Consider the following 20175-nt stretch of genomic DNA (forward strand, 5'->3'; position numbering starts at 1 on the left):
CAAAAGGCCATTTGGTGACCACAGCATGTGTCCAGTGTTTCAGAGCTGAGCTTCCTAGGTATATCTACACCTAAACACCTCAGAATAACTATAAGACATTGCTTAAGAGATGGCCCCAGCGCTTCATTAGTTTTCCATTTGTGGAAATTAAGAACCAGTGTGTCTTAATTAGGTTTTTATTGCTATGATAAAAACCATGACTAAAGGCAACTATAGCGGACAGGGTTTATCTGGCCTACAAATTACAGTCCATCAAGGGAAGATAAGACAGACTGGTAGCAGAAACATGGAAACAGAAACTGAAGCAAAGACCAGAAAAGGAGTGCTGCTTAATGCTTGTTCCCCATGGCTTGCTCAGCCTGGTTTCTTATAGAACCCAGGACCACCTGCTTAGGAGCACCACCCACTGTGAGCTGGGCCCTTCTACAATGAGTCAAGAAAATGCTACCACAGACATTCCTCAGGTGAGATCCCCTCTTCTGATTTATTTATCCTATAAGCCTTAGCTAGGTATTGCCTCTAAACTAAATACTATAGTTTCCAAAGTGACTGAAGGTTTTAAATGTTAACAGTTCTCTAGAATAATATCTGAAATACTTAACATAAAGCTTGATGAAACACAGGTTATCTTTGCTTGGTTTCTAGTGCTAGGATAAAACACTGACCAAAAGCTATTTGGGGATAGGAAGGATTTATTTGGCTTACGGATTACAGTCCATTGACAAGAGAAGCCAGGGCAGGAACTAATGGCAGGCAGGACTTGGAGGCAGGACCGAAGCAGAGAGCTTGGAGGAGAGCTGCTTACTGACTTGGCTTCCTCTGGGTTGCTTCAGCTACCTTTCTTACTCACCCCGGGCCCACCGGCCTAGAAACGGTACCACCCACAGTCAAGTAAGCCCTCCTCCATCAATTGCAATTAAGAAAATGCCTCACAGACATGGCCCGAGACCAAACTAATCTGGACAATTATTGAGTTGAGGTTCCCCTTTCCAGGTGACCCTAGGTTTGTGTCAAGTTGTTATCAGAAGTTAACTGTGACACAGGTGCTTAATATCTGCACTTTGGACAAAAGAATGAATATTCCATAAATCAGTAAACTACAAAATCAGTAAGCTACTGCCATATTAAATAAACATAAGCAAATGCATTTCAAGGCTATGTCACATGTAAATAGATGGAAAATAAAGGTGAAATAAATGACCAGGTGTAGTGGCTCACACCTTAATCCCAGCACTTAGATAAAATTGTGGGGCAGGAGGACTGCCGAACCTTCAAGGCCTGCCTTGGGGTCACAGTTGAGTTCTAGGTCTGCCTGAACTACAGACTAAGGTTTTCTAAAAACAAGCAAACAAACAAAAATCCATTCTGGGTGTACAATGTCCTAGCCCTGCAGAACAGATATAAGGAACTTAAAAACTATGGTATATTGTTACCACATGTTTTGGCCAGAGAGAAACAAAGCTTGGAGTTCTTATTCACAGCAGCTACGTCTGCCTAGGTGGGCACAGAAAGCCTGTTAGTGCTCTTCCTGCTTGGGTCATGAGTTCTGCAGGTCAGTCAGCACTAACAGGCAATGGACTTGAACAGCCTTCCACCTGAAAGGAGCATCCTAGTTGTTGGCGCCTGTCCTATTTGTCAGGAACGCTGGCTGAGTGACGGTACACAGGCCACTGAAAATGGGGACAGAACACACTACAAGAAAACTCATGAGTAGCAGTTAAATCTTCTTGACCTATGGATGATCAAGTGTGAAGGAGCTGAGCTCAGCAGACACATGAGCACTGCAAGCTGCACAAAACAAAGCAGTAAGGAAAACCCGCCTTCAGATTCATGTTAAGCTTTACGACAACTAACACACAAACAAGCCACCACGCAGGGTGTCAATTGCTAATGCCAAGACTGCAGCTGTTTCCCATCCTTAAACAAGCTTGCACATTCACCTCACATTACAGAATGAATCAGCTGCAGAGCACATAAAGCCCAACAGCCCACAAGCTGCACTGAGAGGTGAGAGCTTTGGGGAAGCCAACACATGACAAAGGGACAACTGTCCTGACACTGTAAGTGCATTTGTAAACCACTCCCGGAACTACCAGTTCTAATCTTCAACTGCCCAGACCCCACGAATGTTAAAAAATACATTTCTGTGGCTCATAAGCTACCCAGCCTATAGCAGTTATGTGGTCCAAGAAACTAAGATACCCTAGAAACTATTTATTCAGGGTAGAGCCTGTTAATATAATTTTACTTCTAAAGCAAAGTTATGTTTTGAGAATTGTTTTCCAAAGAATAGATATTTTAACATTTACTCCTCCCCAATTCCAACCCTGTCTCTAAAGAGTTAATTAGAACTTTTATTCTTTAAAAGGCAAAAGTGATGGGCAGGGCATGGTGGAGCATACCTTCAAACCCAGAAAAGTGAGGTGGATCTGTGTGAGTGTGAGGCCAGCATAGTCTACATAGTGAGTTCCAGGCCAGCCAGGGCCACACAATGAGACCACGACTCAAGAAAGTCTGGGTGGGGGTGGGGTGACGTGACTTATTACAATATTGGCAGTGTTAGCAGATTACTACCAAACATCAGAAATTTGGTAGTTGTCATTCTCCTAGGAGCACCTGACATATCATCAATGCGAAAACTGTGTCATAAACACTTAGATTTGTTTGACAAGCCTGTGTTGGTAAACTCTGTGCTTTGTGGTAGGGAAACGATGGAAACATGAGGGTCCCTGAGCTCATTAGTCAGCAGATCTAGCCAATCTGTGAGCTCCAGACTCAGTGAGAGACACTGTCTGGAAAGAACAGAAAAGGGGGGCTAGAGAAATGAACGGGAGGCGGTGGGTGTGAGGGGGTCGAGGGGGTAGGGGTGGGGTTAAGAGTCCATACTGCTCTAGTGAACTCTCTCTCTCTCTCTCTCTCTCACACACACACACACACACACACACACACACACACACACACACACACACAAAAGAACACATTACAAGTGAATTACAAATTCATTTTACAAAATTGAGTTGTAATGAAAATAAATTTTTGTAATATAAAATTACAAAAGATGTAGATTGTCCTGAAGCTGTTTGTATTTTAATGTTAATTCCACTTCCTCAAGAAGGGCTGCCTAGGGCTGGAGAGATGGCTCAGTGGTTAAGAGCAATGACTGCTCTTCCAGAGGTCCTGAGTTCAAATCCCAGCAACCACGTGGTGGCTCACAACCATCTGTAAAGAGACCTGATGCCTTCTGGTGTGTCTAAAGACAGCTACACAGTGTACTTACACATTATAAATAAATAATAAGTAAATAAACTTAAAAAAAAAAAGGGCTGCCTAGTCACCACTCAAGAGGTGACTTCATCTGGACCTACCCATTATTAATTAATAAAAGAAAGGAAAGCCAGTGACTGGGGGGGGGGGGGTGAGGGAGAGAGGAGAGGTCTGAGGAGGTCAGAGGACAGGTGGTGGAGGTCGTGGCAAGATGGAGGTTCCCAAGGATCAGGTAGACCCAGGTAATATTGATTGGTGTTAAAAAGCTATAAACATTAAGGATTTTACAGGTCTAGTATCTCATATAGAAGGGCAGTTTGTATCTTTGTCTATTTGATGTAATCTTGTTGTGTAGAGGGTTTGTGGATTGAGAGTTGAATATATAAACCTGTATGAAAATCTATCAGTCTGTAGAGTTGTGTTTGTGGGATTTGGGGGTACAGAAACACCCTGGGACAGAGGCTAAGAACAGATGGTAGAAAACCACCAGGGAGAGGAGTTGCATGGACAAGCTGGGCCATGGTGGCGGCTCAGACCTGACCGGGTGCCAGAGGTGCGCTCGGCTCCATATCAGGGTCGGGCCTGAGGAGAGAGATCCCAGGGCCAATAGAGAGATAAACCATTTTTTATTTTTTAATATTTACTGCCAACAAAAAGAATATTTATTTTTAAAAATAAATGAATAGCCAGATATGGTGCCTTTCAGATCTCTGAGTTCAAGGCCAACCTGGTCTAGAAAGCAAGTTCAAGGACAGCCAGGGCTACAGAGAAATATTGTCTCGAGTAAACTAACTAAATAAACAAACAAACAAAGAAATGCGCCTGTGGTCCTATCTACACAGGAAGCAGACACAAGAGCAATGCTTAAGACCAGAAGCCTAGGGCAAATCTGGGCAAAACAAAATATAATATAGCAAGTAAACAAAACAGGTAAATATATAAACAGAAAACACACCAGACAGTATGGCACAGGCCTTTAATCACAGCACTCAGGAGGTAGAGGCAAGTGGAAGTTCAAGGTCAGCCAGTGCTACATAATGAAACCTCATCCCAAAAAAGAAAATGTTTACCTGATGGGTGCAGAGGGAGGATCCTCACTTTGAGCCTCCTTCTCTTGCTGGGCCTCACAGATGCAGCCAAACAGAGACACGGGCTTCTGGGGACTAACACAATACATTAAAGCAATGCATCTTGTAAGTTTCAAATGGAAAAGTACCTCTGGAGATCACTCTACTTAGACACAGAGTTCCTTGGCTTCCCAAACTCCAATCTACATTACCCCCAAAAGCCAACTCTTTGACATGTTTCAAATTAGCACAATTAAAATCTCTCAGTTTAGGAACTGAAGAGATATCTCTGAAGTTAAGAGCACTGGCTGCTTTTCCAGAGGACCTAGGTTCCATTCCCAACACACACATGACAACTCAGAACCATCTGTAACTCTAGTTCCAGGGTACCTGACACCCTCTGACCACCATGGGCACCAGGTACATGTGTGATACACGCACACAGATGCAGGCAAAACAAAGAAGAAACCTTCAGTGAGGTCACTGGAGAAACTCTATTAAATACTAAAAGGATATAAAGAAAAAAAAATCAGAAATAGATAGGATGGACAATCTAGTCCCTTGAGAAGATAACTTGGAAGAGGAAAAGGGGAATTTTGATTTAAAAAGCAAACAAAACTAAATATATTAATTGGATACAATTTGTAAATTTGGGATCTTGATAACACCAAATACTTCATAGCATTAAGAAATCACTATTGTCAAAAGTATGATAATAATTGCTTAACTTAAAATAAGAATCTTATCTTTTAGAGCTAGCATTTAAATATTTACATAAAATGATATGAAATAGAATCATCTTCAAAATAACCCACTGGTAGAAGGGGGGTACTCCAAGATTTTATAATCAAAGAAGACTGGCCACTTACAATGTGGTTGTTCATATTACACTACTCTCTATTGGCTACACTTTAGTCTTCCCACAGTAAATGACTGAAAACAATAAGATGGCATCAAGTACTCTGAACAGAGTCCAGGTGCTTTTCACGAGCACTCAAATGCTTCACCTAAATGCAGAGGATGCAACAATCACGTACAATACAAATCTCACTTAAATGTCTTTTTCTAACAATTTGTTTTTATCTTTTTACATACAGGTATTTTGCCTGCATGTATGTCACTGTACCGCACAAATGCCTGCAACTCAAAGAGGCCAGAAGAAGACACTGGACCTCTGGGACTTACAGACAGCTGTGAGCTACCGTGTGGGTGCTGGGAATTAAGATCCTCTGAAGAGCATCCAGTGCTCTTCTTAACCACTGAGCCAAATCTCCATTCTCTTTCACTAGCTTCTTAATATGAACCCAATGGTCAAAAATTAACAGATTTCTTAAGCATAACATAGATTTTTAAATTTAAAAAAACTGCTTCAGGGCAATACCAATGACTTTCATCTTTTTCCATAACCCACCATCCTTTGCTTTTCCCTCATCCTGCTTTTCTCCCTATATTCTCCTCAACAGTTCAGAAACCCACAAAGAGAGTCATTTATAGTCAGTAGGCACTTATGTTTTTTAAAAAACTTAAAATTCTCTTCAAATTTTTAAAGATTTGGTAATAATAAACTTGAATCTCTTTTTTTTAAGTGTTACTTATTTGTCATAGGGACTGAATGACAGCCCTCAGTTAGGCAAGCACAACACCTGGGCTCTAACCCAGCTAGCTCACTACAAACTGACAGCCACTGACTGGCAGAGGCAAAGGACTCTTAAAGGAGCACAGGTGTGCTGACATTCAATCGGCTTTACTTACGGTGCCCGCCTGGGCTGGCCTCAGAGCCCTCACCTGTGTGTCTCCAGGCTTGGGCTTTCACACTGGGATGACTCACACCAGAAAACAATCCTATTCTCAGAGCCACCAGATGGCAAAGCTTCACCACCAAAAACCTACACATCCCAGCACACTTCACTGAACACTTCACAGCATTCATGACAAAGCAAAAACAGCTCAGCATAGCTCAGTTGGTAAAATAATGACAGAATGTCCTGAGGCTGTAGCCTAGTACAGAACACAGGACAGTGTGTCTAGTCATCTCCTCACCTTGGTCATCGACAGAAAAAGAAAAGGGCACATACAGGAATGGTGGGAAAACCACTAGGCATTCTAACAGTAAGAATAACAAAAGTTTGTTAGACATAAAATTACCGAGGAAGCCTATAATTCAACACACTGCTGAATTCTTTATGCTGGGCTTTGTTTTCACGTGTTCCTCTCTTTAAGCAGCACCTTTGTATTAAACTCCTCTAAATAACAATGAGCCCTGGTTACCTGGCAACAGGCTCAGCAATGGCAGTAGATCCATTTTTTCTCTCAGCAGTTGCAGGCTCTGGACAAAAACAAAAACAGTGAAAGGAAAGAGAAGCAGACATCAGTCACCCCAAGTCTAATGCCTCTGCCTGCTCAGGAAGGAGAAACAGACAACAGTCAGTCAGCCCTGCTTGCCACACCAGCAACAAAAGAAATACAAACAAGGAAAACTAAACGTCAACAGAAAAGACATGCTTTAGCAGCACAAGTTTTTCTCATTTCTGCCATTTTATTTCATTTCAGATTTCCTACAGAAAATGTATGTTCTTCACAGCAGACCTGCAATCTATAATACCTGCAAGTGAAAACTGGACCATCTGAATCATGGGTCACCTTCCCATACAAGAAATTTAAAATTCACGTGAGAAAATACAAAAGAAAACCTGAAGAAGGTGGGGTTGGGAGCTGAAAGATGGCTCAGCAGTTAATAGCACTGACAGCTCTTCCAGAGGTTCTGAGTTCAATTCCCAGCACCTACATGGTGACTCACAACCATCTGTAATGGGATCTGATGCCCTCTTCTAGTGTTCAAATGTATATGCAGACAAAATACTCATATACATAAAGTACATAAATCAATCTTTTTTAAAAGATTTATAAAATAAAAAGAATTTTTTTCAGGGCCTATGTAGGCTACATTTGTCTCAAAGTCACAGAAACCCCCCCAAGTTTTGAGATTAAAGGTATGTACCACCATGCTGAGCTAACACTTTATTTAAAAACAAAAAACCTGAATAAATTACATGACAAGCCAGGTTAAGTAGGACACACCCCTGTACTGTCAACATTTTGGGAAGCTTAAGTTCAAGGCCAAACTAGGCTACACAATAAATAATTCTAGGGCAGCCTGTGCTATATAATGAAGCTCTCAAAATAAATAATAAAATGTATAGGAAAATATGTTAAGTTAATGAATAAATTAAGTGGTTCATTTAGAAACACTCACACGTAGAAGGCATCCAAGACCTTGCCAAAGGACTTTACCCATACTTGTTGCTCTTGGGGACAACCTGGGTTCAGTTGGTTCCCAGCACCCACATGGTAGCTCACAACTATCTGTAACTCCAGCCCCAAGATTCTTCTGAACGTCATAGCGTCATAGGCTCTAGGCACACGAATTTCTCTCTCTCACACACACACACACACACACACACGTGAAACTCATACATATAAATTCACTTTTAAAAATATTTTAAGGACAGATATTTGAAAGGACACTTCCCACAGAAGAGCCAGCAACAATAACGTAAGTGCAAAGCTAAGAGGAACACAGCATTTTCACAACCATGTCGCTAAGTGTCAAGGGATTATATTGTGTTCATTTCATTTGCAATTTATTCCAGTCTCAGAAAAAAACACAGCTCTTAAGTATTTTCAGACATTCACAAAACACTCAGGGCTCAACATAAGCTCAACTGTCTATCAAGGAAGCAGCAGAGTTCAGTACTTAGAACCCTCCCTGTTCAGAAAAAGAAAGATGGCTAGACCTGAGCTTAATCAGCCTAGGGGTAAGCTACCTCCATTTTCTCAGCTCAGAATGGCCTTGAATTTGTGGTCTCCTGTTCCAGACTCCCAAATACCATCAGTATATTGAAGGGACTCTAGCCAGCCCAAGCATGGCAAATATGGCTCTGGCAGGCCTTGCCCTTCTCCCCACCCCACCCCCTTCCATGCTAAAAACTATTAGTTCCACTCCCAAAGCTAGCCACCAAGGTCTATTCTCTTATTTGGCTACTTCCTCCTCTTAAGGCTGACTACCAAGGTCCAAAAACCAAAGGCTCCCTTTGGCTCACCTAATAAGCCTAGGTAAAATTAAACACCTCATCCTAACACAGGGTTTCCCCTTTTACCTTTGTAAACCTCCATTTGCCTAAGGGCCAGTCTGTCTCCTCTATCCAGAGACAGTCCTTTGTCACCATGGGAATAAACACTCTTTCCCCTTCTCTTCCCCCTCATCCTTTGTCTCATTCCTGGTCTGTTGTCTCTCAAAGGAAAATAAGTCTCCCTTGTGCTGAGAATCTAAGTGTCTTAGACCAAAACCAGCCCCTTTCTCAGACACTCTCTGGATAGGCTCTTATTTCATCTCCAAAACAACAATAAGGGTAAAATCATGTAATACTTTAATTCCCATTGACATTCTAAGTTCAAATTAATAAGCCTTGTGTTCTGTCTGGTCCAGGGAATGATCTATAACAGTTATGTCTTCAGTTTCAAATGAGTGAGTTTACTGTTTACTAATTATACAGCAAGAAAAAGGAAAAGAAATGGTGAATAGCAGCAGATAGAAAAACATCATCCAATCAGGTGCTAAAAACATCCAGCAGAAATAAATTGGGACAATCCCAATGAAGTAGCTAACTAGGGTCATGACTGAGACCACCCACTCTCTCCATGACAAGCTTGCTCCTTCTCTTTCCCACTTTCATACTATCGGATGAGCAATGGTAACATAGCTATTTCTAAGGCTGCAATGTCTCTAACACCCTTAGCTGCCTGATGTTTTCTCCCTTTTACATATTTGGGTGCCAGCCTGGCCCAGAACAGGGATTTTTTGGGGTTTGCCTGTTTGTTTGTTTTTAGACAGGGTCTTTCTATGTAGCCCTGGCTGTCCTGAAACTTAACTTTGCAGACCAGGCTGGCCAAAATTCAAAGATCCGCCTGCCTCTGCCTCCCAAGTCGGACAGGGAGTTTTGGAAGACAATGACATAAACATGTTTAGATATGCTCTAGGAGAGGGGATGACTCCACTTCCAGAACCAGCTTCTCAGTGAGCTCCAACACCATATGACAGTTTACTAACATGAGGCTTCAGCTTGGACCAAGGAGAAGACTGCAGACAACTGGCAGCCTCGAGCAAACAGAATCGTCTTCTACTACTAAGGCCTCATGTTTGCATGACTCCCATTCCTAGGGACCACCCCATATTCCTCAAACTAACAGTATTTGACCTATCCTACTAGACCTCAGCTCCTACCATCTGACACTGTTATTCTCTTGTAACTTTTCCCTTCACAGGCTTACACCTGATTTATGAGTTCCCTTTTTGCTTTTTTACAGTCTCTTTTTAAGAATTATTTTGGGGATGGAGAGGGGAGTTGTCTGGAGAGTTCCAGCAGTTTAGAGCATCTATTCCTTCTCAGGACCCAGATTTGATCCCAGCACCCACATGGCAACTCACAGCCATCCGTAACAACAGTCCCAGGGCATCTGACATCTTCTTTTTATCCTAAGCAAACAACTTGTATTCATTTAGAAAAGTGTCAACATAACTTTATAGTGTAAACCCACAATCCTACATTTTCTATTCTAGACTCTTTTATTTAAATTATGTGGGGGGGGGCTATGTGTTCATGCATGCAGATGCCACAGAGGTGTCATATCCACAGGCATTTGTGAGGCCCCTGATGTGGATAACCTGAAGTAACTTATCACCAAACAAAACACAACTTACTTTCCAGGCTGAACTGTAACGATTCTTCACTGGCCTCTGTCTCAGGACTAACCAGTTTCATTTTCAGAGACAGTTTTCCATCCATTTCTGGGACAGACTCAGAGTCCCCTTTTTCATTCCCAAGTAGAGGATCGTTAATCTCCACCATGCTTTCAGACATGACATCACTGGTCGCTATGGTGCTTTCTGGATAGTTGCTGATCCCTGAAAGAAAGGAGGCAGGGAGGAAGAAAGAAAGAACACTAAAATACAAACATGAAAGACAGCAATCTGAAATGATCAATTTGCCTGTTTGGCTCCACCACTCTGCAAGATTAAAGAGGGTCCCTAAGATAGATCCTGTTATAAGTATCAACAACTACCAACTAGTATTGACACCTGGTCTTAAGAGGATTCAGTTCCACTTCTGCATCTGGACAAAGGATGCTGCATGAGCCCTCAGCCAACCCACATCTGCCAGCATCAGGCATAGGAAACAGGAGACTCCAGGCGGCATGACTGTTACCTCCCAGCACTGACTAGAGAAAACAAATAGGTTAATGTAGACATCCACCCGCTGCTCCGAGGACGGAGGACCTACGTTTTCTAGCCCTATGCAGCAGCAGGCTGATCAGGTAGCATACTGCTTCTCCATACTCCTTGTCTCATTCTTATAAAACAGTCCCATATCCCAGCTTAGTTCCAGTTCAACCACTGACCAGTGATAAGACAGACTTGATGCTCTTCCCTCCTTCCCTCCACCTTCTCTCTCCATCATCTGACCACCTCTTATCTCTTGCAGTGAGGTCAGACCCTGCTCCTCTAAACCAGACATCAGCCCTCTCAGTCAGGCCAACTCCTCAAATAGAAAAGTACCACTTGCACATAGAATATTTCAGAAGGTCTTTAAATAGCTTTTATTTTAATGCCTTAAATATCTTTGCTTTTAATCACTCACCAATAGGAGTACTATGTCTCTTGGGCTCCAATTTTAGGTGCCCAATAAGAGGTGGGGTTGCGCCAGTCAATGGTGGGATAATATCACCTTCTTTAGGCAAAGTGAAATGAAATGGGGTTTCTGAAACAAACAAACAAACAAACAAAAATGAAAACACAATTGAAAGAAAAACACACAAACCACACAGAAGTGTACATTACACAAAAATGAGAAACTACAAAAAAAAAAATCCCAGGTGCTCTTTTCCCAAATTCTTAGTGATATCACTTCAGAGCCAAACCAGGTCCCTGCTGCTAGAAAGACAGCAGCTCTCTAGTCATCGATAGCAGCATTGATAAACAGGACATCACCAGAGGCAAAAAGGAAACGGGACTGAGCAACACTGGGTCAGCATCTGCTCCCCAAATACTGTATCTAGACACACTGAGCAACATGGATCTGGACACTTTGGAGTCTAGACAGACATCATTTGGTAAGTGCTACCTAGCAATGCATTCTCCAAGACTTCCAAAGCAAAGCCTGATATATGGTCCTCTCTGAAAGGTGACACAGAATCTCTTAAGCCAAAAAAAAAAAAAAAAAAAAAAAAAAAGATTTCAAATTAGTCATTGATTCTAAGAGCCAAATCTGAGGCTTTCTGTCAGCTGCACTGAATAGCACACATTCTAGATGGGACACAGAGAAGCAACATTCAGAACTCAGTTTCTGCATCTGGCAAATCCCTAAGAAGGAGCATTCCCAGTATGCATATTTAGTTGGGTGCTATTAAATTGTTATAAACACTAAACATTTTTGAAGACATAAAAGTATGTTTTAGCCACGTGGCAGCACACAGCTTCACTCCCAGCACATAAAGGGTAGAAGCAGGCAGACAAATGAACATGTATGTGTAACATGTAAGCATCTTATTAGTGGAAATTGTTGCTTCTTGGTGCAAGATTCCTTTGCGCAATACTAGCTAAAACTTATTACAAATAGTTTAAGACTATCTGATTTCAACAATATAACTTAATAGAGAGTTGAACTGTTCTCCAGGCCCCCAGGGGCAGCCCTGCCACAACCTCTATCCAATCTTTAGCGTCCCTATCCTTGGACTATACAGCCTACCAACCATCTCCTCAGCCTCTCACCAGCTCCCAATTCTTGAGACAGTGTAACCAGAGAGAAGCTGCTAGATAACATGGATTTGAAGAGGCTGGCTTCTAGTCAAAATCCTTTGATGCTTTTAACTCAAGAACAATTCCTAACTCTTTGGGATAGAAAAATGGCTCTGCAGATACCTTGCAGAGGACCCAGACTTTGTTCCAAGAACCAACATGGTAGCTCACAAGCATCCATAACTCCAACTCTAAGGGATGTAATGATCTCTTTGATTTCAGTGAACACCAGGCATGCACATGGTATACATACATACATGTAGGCAAACACTCATACACATAGAATAAATCCTAACTCTTCAGTCAGCATGCAGTTAATCATTTCCAGAGTCCTTCTTAGTTATCCTAATTATCCATGTTCAATGTCCTCCAAGTGCTTGTCCATTCTTTGTACTTAGGAGCCATCGTTGGGCTCTACCAAATGAACTACATTCTGAACCCTCATTCTTTTTAAGCTGAAGAATCATTACCTCTCCACATTCCTCTTTTTTAATCCTCCTAAGTTTTAGCAACTAAACAATTGTATTTTGTGCTCCTGTTTGTTTTTGCAGTGAGGGGCTCTAAGGTGGTTGGAATGGGTGTGTTTGAATGCTTGGCCCACAGGGGATGGAACTGCTAGGAGATGTGGCCTTGTTGGAGGGGATATGTCACTGTGGGGGTAGGCTTTGACGCCTCCCAGGCCTAAGCTCTGCCCAGTGTAGAATTCCAGTCTCCTCCTGGCTGCCTGCAGAACTATCTCTTCTGGCTGCTTGGATATCAAGATGTAGAATTCTCGGGAGCTGGAGAGATGGCTCAGTGGTTAAGAGCACTGACTGTTCTTCCAGAGGTCCTGAGCCAATTGCCAGCAACCACATGGTGGCTCACAACCATCTGTAATGGGATCTGATGCCTTCTGGTGTGTCTGAAGACAACTACGGCGTACTCATATAAATAAAATAAATAACTCAATAACTCTTAAAAAAAAAAAGAAAAATATAGAATTCTCTTAGCTCCTCCAGCACCATGTCTACCTGCATGCTGCTATGCTCCCCACCATGATAACAGACTAAACCTCTTAAACTACAAGCCAGTCCCAATAAAACGTTTTTCTTTATAAGAGTTGCCTTGGTCATGGTGTTTCTTCACAGCAATAGAAACCCTAACTAAGATGGGATCAGACCTAGGCCCTTAGGAATCAAAGCAAACTCCCTACAAATGAGCTACACCTCTAACTCATAAACTATATTTTAAACACTTAATAGATTTTCTTTTATATCATCATTCTTTTAGACTAATTCTCTGACACAGAAACTATTATTCTTCGTGTCCTAATTTCTAAATAAGATTTTTCTTTTTTTAGCAACTTTTTACTTTAATCTTGCGCCCAGGTGTAGATGTAGGCTCCGGATGCCCTGAGGCTGGCAGTACTTATTGTTTCTCTTGAGCTGGACACTGGGCAGCATTAGTCCCAGAGGTTTTTCATAGACAGTCTACGGCATAAACTAATCAGGTCTATCCTTAACTAAAACTCTTAAGTCTTTTATTTATTTTTATGTGTATGTGTACTGTGCCCCAAGTCTATGTACAATGTGCAGGGTCTGGTACCTGTGGAGGCCAGAAGAGGGTATCAGATCCCCTGAAGGTGGGGTTACATCTTCAGGGTTTTGAGTGGCCCAAAGCAGGTGCTAGCAACCAAACTCTGATCCTCTGAAAGAACAGTAAGCATTCTCAACCACTGAACCAGCTCTTCAGACCCTATGTTTAATTCCTCTTATCACTGTTTTTGTTCTTGCTTTTCAAGACAGGGTTTCTCTATGTAGCCTTGGAATTCCCTATAAACCAGGCTTGCCTTGAAATCACATAAAATAACTTTTTTTCAGATATTGAAACAAAGACTCTACTATCAAACTGCATCATCAAACCCTAGAAGAGAATCACTTCTGAAGAAAAGGAAAGAAACCATTTTTAGGATGCCACCCTGCTGCATGGAGCAGCTACTGTATTTCTCAACAAAATGGGGGCAGGGGGAGCAAAGAGAATAAGAGGAAGGAAAAAGGAAGGAAAAGTCAAAAAGAAGATGAAAGAGGAGAGGGAGGAGAGGAGGAGGTGAGGAGGGAAAAAAGGAAAGAGGATGGGCAGGAGGGACCGGAATGGGAACGGAGGAATTGGAGAGAAAGGACAGGGCAGAGGTAAATGGAGAGGGAAGGGAAAAGGAAATAAAGTCATTTTCCAGCATTTTTAAGAATCCAGATGAATATTAGTAAAATAAATTTTAATAAGAGTCTATGAGAAAAAAAATAGTTCATTCTTGCAACAAAATAATCTGTAAATTCATAAAGAATACTATTGCCATAACAACTAATATCTCAATATTTTAGAATATTCTTTTGCACACACACACACACACACACACACACAACTATAAAAAACAGCTAAAAGATATTCCTGCCAGGCATGGTGGCACACACCCACAATCCCAGGCCCTGAGATACTCCAAAGCTTGTCAAAAGCCCAGGACCAGGGAGATCAAAGGCCACACCTGGGAACCTACTGCTGTTATATTGGATGGTCAAACTGTCACCCCGCCTTCTAAATATCTATGTTTATACCTGTAGATTTTTGTTGCTCTCAATTTTGGCCAGAAAAGCTTTTTGCAGTGGACAGCAGTTGCTACAGAGACTCCTATCTACCAAGTGGCCATGAGTGCTCAGCTGAGGATGAACCATCTCCATTACGGCTGGGAGGACTTTGCAGAACAACAGGAGAAAGATGGTGAGAGCTGGGGGATGAGGGCAGAGCTGTGAAACGCTGACAGCAATGCACAGCGCCCAGGACTTCCCGCACTGGACCTGCACACATCAGGCCAGTCAAAATTCTAGCACAAATGGGGAAATTAGTAGCAGTTGATAATGCTAAGGGAGAGCTCTCCTTTGCTGCTACAGCCACTGGGAGGTTACTCATACCCCAAAGGATGTGCACAATAGCAGCACTGGTCAGACTCGGGGCTGAGTGTTAAAAACAAGCCAATAAAAGGAGAACAAGAAGTTGGGAGGGTGATGGGGTCAGAAGCAGCAGGAGGCATTTGGAGGGAGGTAATAGTAGATAGATATAATCAAAATATTTTGTACAAATGTATGGAATTTTCAGGAAATGAATTTAAAACATTGTTTTAAAATAAAGTTGTTAAATATCAGGAAAGAAAAAAATGTGAGGTCATTTTGGCCATAAAAATGAAACCTTGAGCCAAAAAAAGACAAAATAGAAATAGATAGACAGACAGACAGGGGAATCACCTGCCTAGCTCACATGAGTAGGGTGGGAGCCTGAGGGTAGGACCTAAATAAACAGAAGAAAGTAACCTGTGCAATTCCTAATTATCGACTACTCTTGAGCTATGGTGCTGATAAACCTCTAATGATCTCTGGTCATACAAATAATTACAACTATGAAAGAAAAAACTAGAACCCCTAATCTCAAAATTTCCCAAATACTGTTCCTTCAAGCTAACGCCAAGTCCTGACACAGTATGTGGGCTCTCCTCTTCCCTTTCCAAATAGGAACCTAACAGGATAACTCCAAATGAATCTGCCATCACTCACCACTAGAACTCTCACAGAAACTTTGGGAGGCACGGACAGGCGCCTTCTCAAGCTGCTGGCAGGAACCCTCTGATCCCAGCTGCTTGTCATCAGTCACTTCAGCATCTACAGTCACTGGGCTCTCCTTCTCTTGAAGCTGCTGCACCTCCTCCTCTGGTCTGACAGGTTCATCTCTCACTGAAGGCAAAGGAGGTTGTGGAGAGTCTTCTGTTACAGAGTCCTTTTCTGTGGTCTCTGCTTTTGAATCTCCATCACATTCAACACTCTTTTCCTCTGGAGTATTGAATCTATTCTCAGCACATGGTTCTTCCTCTGGAGCCACACCCTCCCAGGACTGGGAGTCTGAGCATTTTTCCACTCCCTCCAAAGGTTCACAGGAAACATCAACTCTAGAAGAGGCCTCTTTCACATCAACAATAACAACACTGGAATCCTCAGAAGTAGCTTCTTCCCAAGTTTCTGGATCCTTATGTGCTAATTCCTGGTCAAGTACTGGCAGCTTCTGGGGGGAGTCAATACTAATCACACTGGTTTCAACTTCCATAGCTTCTGGGCATTCCTCTTTGGGGGGTTCCTTCTGAAGACACAACGCCTCAGACTGAGTTTCAGTCAGAGAAAGGTGCAGTGGGGCACTCTCCATTGGTTCTTCTTTGAGCTCCTCACTGTGACTTCCACAGGGAGTCTCGGGGACTTCCTCTACCTCAGATCCCGAAAACTCTTCCTCTGGATGGTGTTCTTTAATTTCCATAGCCTCCTCCTGATCTAAGACACTGGAAAGTGCCTCAGAGCGGGTAGCTGGAGAAGGAACTGCCTGACTCCCAGAATCACAAGTGAGGTCGATGCAAACGTCTTCCGCAACCGTGTCTTCTCTGCCTTTACAGCCAGCAGCTAAAACATCAACGTCACCTCTATCCTCCATTACATCTTCTTTTGTTTTAGCTACATTCTGACTCATTTCCACCTGGTCGTCCTGTGCTGGACTCACCATGACATTTTCACTTTCAACAGGAAGTTTAGAATTGGTAATTGGAGATGAGGGTTGAGTATCGTCAATCTGTGTATTCTCTCCGTCTTCCTCAGCCCTGGGAGAACCCAAGCTCTCCATCTTTGAGGACTGACTGTGCTCACTTGTAGAAAGCATCAGTTTGCAAGAATCCCCTGTCATGGACAGCCCAAGGTCATCAGTGAAATTCTTTGGTTCACTCTCTGAAGTCTTAGAACACTCAACAGTGAGAGATGAGCTATGCAAACCTCCACCTTTCTTCACATCATTTGATGGTTCTTCCAAACTTGGTGACGGAATGAAAATGTCCTAAGAAAGAATGAAAAGAGTCAAGCTATCAGCTGTCCATATCATGTTTCTTTTATATCTAACTCTTGGATTCATCGACATTTCTAAATCATGTAATCAAAAACTAAAGAATTCCAGCTAGGACTAATTCCAGAACTCCAAACCCTACAAATATTCCTTCAACTACACAAGTCACACTGTTCAGTGTTTTTCTTATAAAATCCCTAGCAAAGAATAGGCATAATCCAAAACAAAAACTTCAAAGTACTAGCTTATTAAGTTCAGGAAGATCCAAATTTAACTTTATCATCAAACCATTAAAATTATGTGTGTACTATGTAACAGACCCTGACATATACTTGCAGAACCATCTCTAACCTCAGTCTGGCTATGTGCTCATTCTGCTTCTCTGAGCACTATGAGCATTCACAAAGCAGATGTCAAAACGCAAAGATATGGGGCTGAAGAGATGGCTGGGGAGTGGTTAAGAACACTTGCCAGTACCCACAAGGCAGTGCACACTGTCTCTAACTCCAATTTCAGGGGATCCAACAACCTCACATGATATACCTGCAGTCAAAATGCCAGACATATGTTTATAATGCCCAATGCACATAAAGTAAAAATAAATTTTAAAAAGTAAAGATAGACGATTTCTAAACGCCAGCAGAGAAATGTAACAAAAATAATAAACCAGGCAGTGGTAGTGCACACCTTTAATCCAGGTGGCAAAGGCAGACAGGACTTCTGAGAGTTTGAGGACAGCCTGATCTAAAGTGCATTCCAGGACAACCAGGGTTCCTCCCTCCCTCTCTCTCTCTCCCCCCAGCCCTCACCACACACACACACACACACACACACACACACACACACACACACACACACACAGCCTAAAAAGTAAGAAAGAAGAAGCCATAAAATGACTAAGGTTCTAAACACTCACAAAACCAAGCATCAACAACTATATGAAACAACTGTAATCCTCACGCATTGCTGGGAAAAAGCAAAACAAGCAGCTACAGCAGGCAGCACCTCTTGCTTGATTGAACACATGACTCCAGAATTCTCAGTATGAGCTGCTGATATTCTACTTGCTCGGTTGGTGGAATGCTTGTCTGACATACACAAAGCTGCCCCAGCACTCCTGAGGCAGAAGCAGGAGAATCTATGTGAGTTTTAAGGTCTACATAGAAAATTCCAGGTCATCCATGAATACACAGAGAGACCCTGTCTCAAAATAAAATAAAATAAAATAAAATAGCAACAACAAAAAAATGTAAAAGCTACACAAAGCCCTGGGCACCTTGGAACAGTCCAGTAATCCCAGAGTTTGGAAGGCAGAGTCAGGCAGATTAGTGTAAATTCCAGGCCAGCTTGATCTACATGGAGAGTTCCAAGCCACCTAGGGCTACAATGTATTAATACACACACCCATGCACACTATGCTGAGGCATACAGCTTTAATCTTAGCACTTGGAAGGAAAAGACAAGCAGATCTCTATGCCAGCCTAGTCTACATAGTGAGATCCAGGACAGCCAAGGATACACGGTAAGAATGTCTCAATAATAATAATAATAAACGTGTGTGTGTGTGTGTGTGTGTGTGCACATATACAGAGAATATTCTTCCAAGCACAAATACTATTTGGAGGTGAGAAGATAACTTTTGAGAGTCAATTCTCCCTTCATTGTTGTCCTAGTGATCAAACTCAGGTTATCAGGCTTTTGAGGCAAATACCACCATGACCCAAGCCATCCTGCTGCCACACCTGCTGCTTCTTTATTTTATTTTTACTTTTTGAGGGGTGAGAATAGGGTGAGTGTTGAGATAGAGTCCCATGCAGCCCAGGATGACTCTGAACAGCTGCTCTTCCCATCACTCCCATCCATGCTATAACTACAGGCATGTGCCTCCATGCTTTGCTTTAAATTGACATGTTTAATTATTTTTAATTGTCATTACTGTTTGTGTTTATGTGCATACATAGTACATGTATATGAGCATCTATCTGTACTGTAGCACATGTGGTGATCAGAACAACCCTCAGGAGTCAGCTTTCTCTTTCCAGCTTTAAAAATAGTATGTGGGAGGGCTGGAGAGATGGCTCAGCGGTTGAGAGCACTAGCTGCTCTTCCAGAGGTCCCGAGTTTCAATTCCCAGCAACCACATGGTGGCTCACAACCATCTGTAATGGGATCTGATGCCTCTTCTGGTGTGTATGAAGACAGCCACAGTGTACTCATATACATAAAATAAATAAATCTTGGGAAAAAATTGACATACAATGAAAAATTGAGGGAACTCACAAAGTAAAACGGTAGAGTCAGTATCTACTTTATTTCTGAAACCCTGCTAAACAAGGATAAAGCAATTTTTTCTAGCATACATAATTCTCAAAAAAGGGAGAACTATAATATCTATGTAGTTATACACAGATGAATATATACATATACATATTCATACATGCACTCACATATACATACATACACACACATGCACATACATGCATATATATTTTCTGGAAGAGTAGCAATCCACTTGGCAGACAAGTGAAAGGTAATTGTGAGGCCAAATAAGAGAAAGCCAAGTTACCAGGGTGATACCACCACACTACTATCATGCCCCCCCAAAAAGGACTTAGGACTTGGCAGTAACATCAGATAATTTTAAAAGTGATGATGAGGTTGCTGCTAAAAACAGGAGGAGGACTGCCTGGAAGTCTATTTAAGAAGCAGTTCAACTCCCATATCCTGTTCCCCTGCCCAGGAGAAAATAAAACACAAAGCCCTGGACAGGAAGACACAGAAGAAACAGTTATGAGAGCACCACCCGAAAGATAGAGGGATTAAAGAAAACCTACATACCGAGGGAAATCCATCCCTGTGTCTCATGTCCTTCACCTCAAACCTCCTTCCTTTAAAGGACTTATGTACAATAACCACCAGCCCTGTACCCAGCAGGCAGGAGATTAGACTTTCCTGGGGAACTGGACCAGCCCAAGATGATCAGGACTCTGACACTAGGGCACTCCTGACAAAATGCCCCAGGAGATCATATTCACTGAATCTCAGAACAAGTAGTTCACCTCAAAACCAGAGTTCTGGTGTTTCACTCTTAAATAT

The 20175-nt window shown here is 42.2% G+C and overlaps 1 protein-coding gene across 3 annotated transcripts in view; it reads right to left on the reverse strand.

The window, feature by feature from the left end:
• Positions 1–20175, reverse strand: part of TP53BP1 (tumor protein p53 binding protein 1) — a 67974-nt gene that overhangs the window by 19409 nt on the left and 28390 nt on the right. For all 3 annotated transcript variants that reach the window (XM_080931254.1, XM_080931253.1, XM_080931255.1), the window contains 5 exons: positions 15762–17073; positions 11027–11146; positions 10090–10293; positions 6600–6657; positions 4335–4427 (listed from right to left, as the gene is read on the reverse strand). In XM_080931254.1, the coding sequence (XP_080787380.1) occupies positions 4335–4427; positions 6600–6657; positions 10090–10293; positions 11027–11146; positions 15762–17073 (1787 nt within the window). The remainder of the gene's footprint in view (positions 1–4334; positions 4428–6599; positions 6658–10089; positions 10294–11026; positions 11147–15761; positions 17074–20175) is intronic.

This window comes from Micromys minutus, assembly GCF_963924665.1.
Source record: "Micromys minutus genome assembly, chromosome: 17".
Classification (NCBI taxonomy): domain Eukaryota; kingdom Metazoa; phylum Chordata; class Mammalia; order Rodentia; family Muridae; genus Micromys; species Micromys minutus.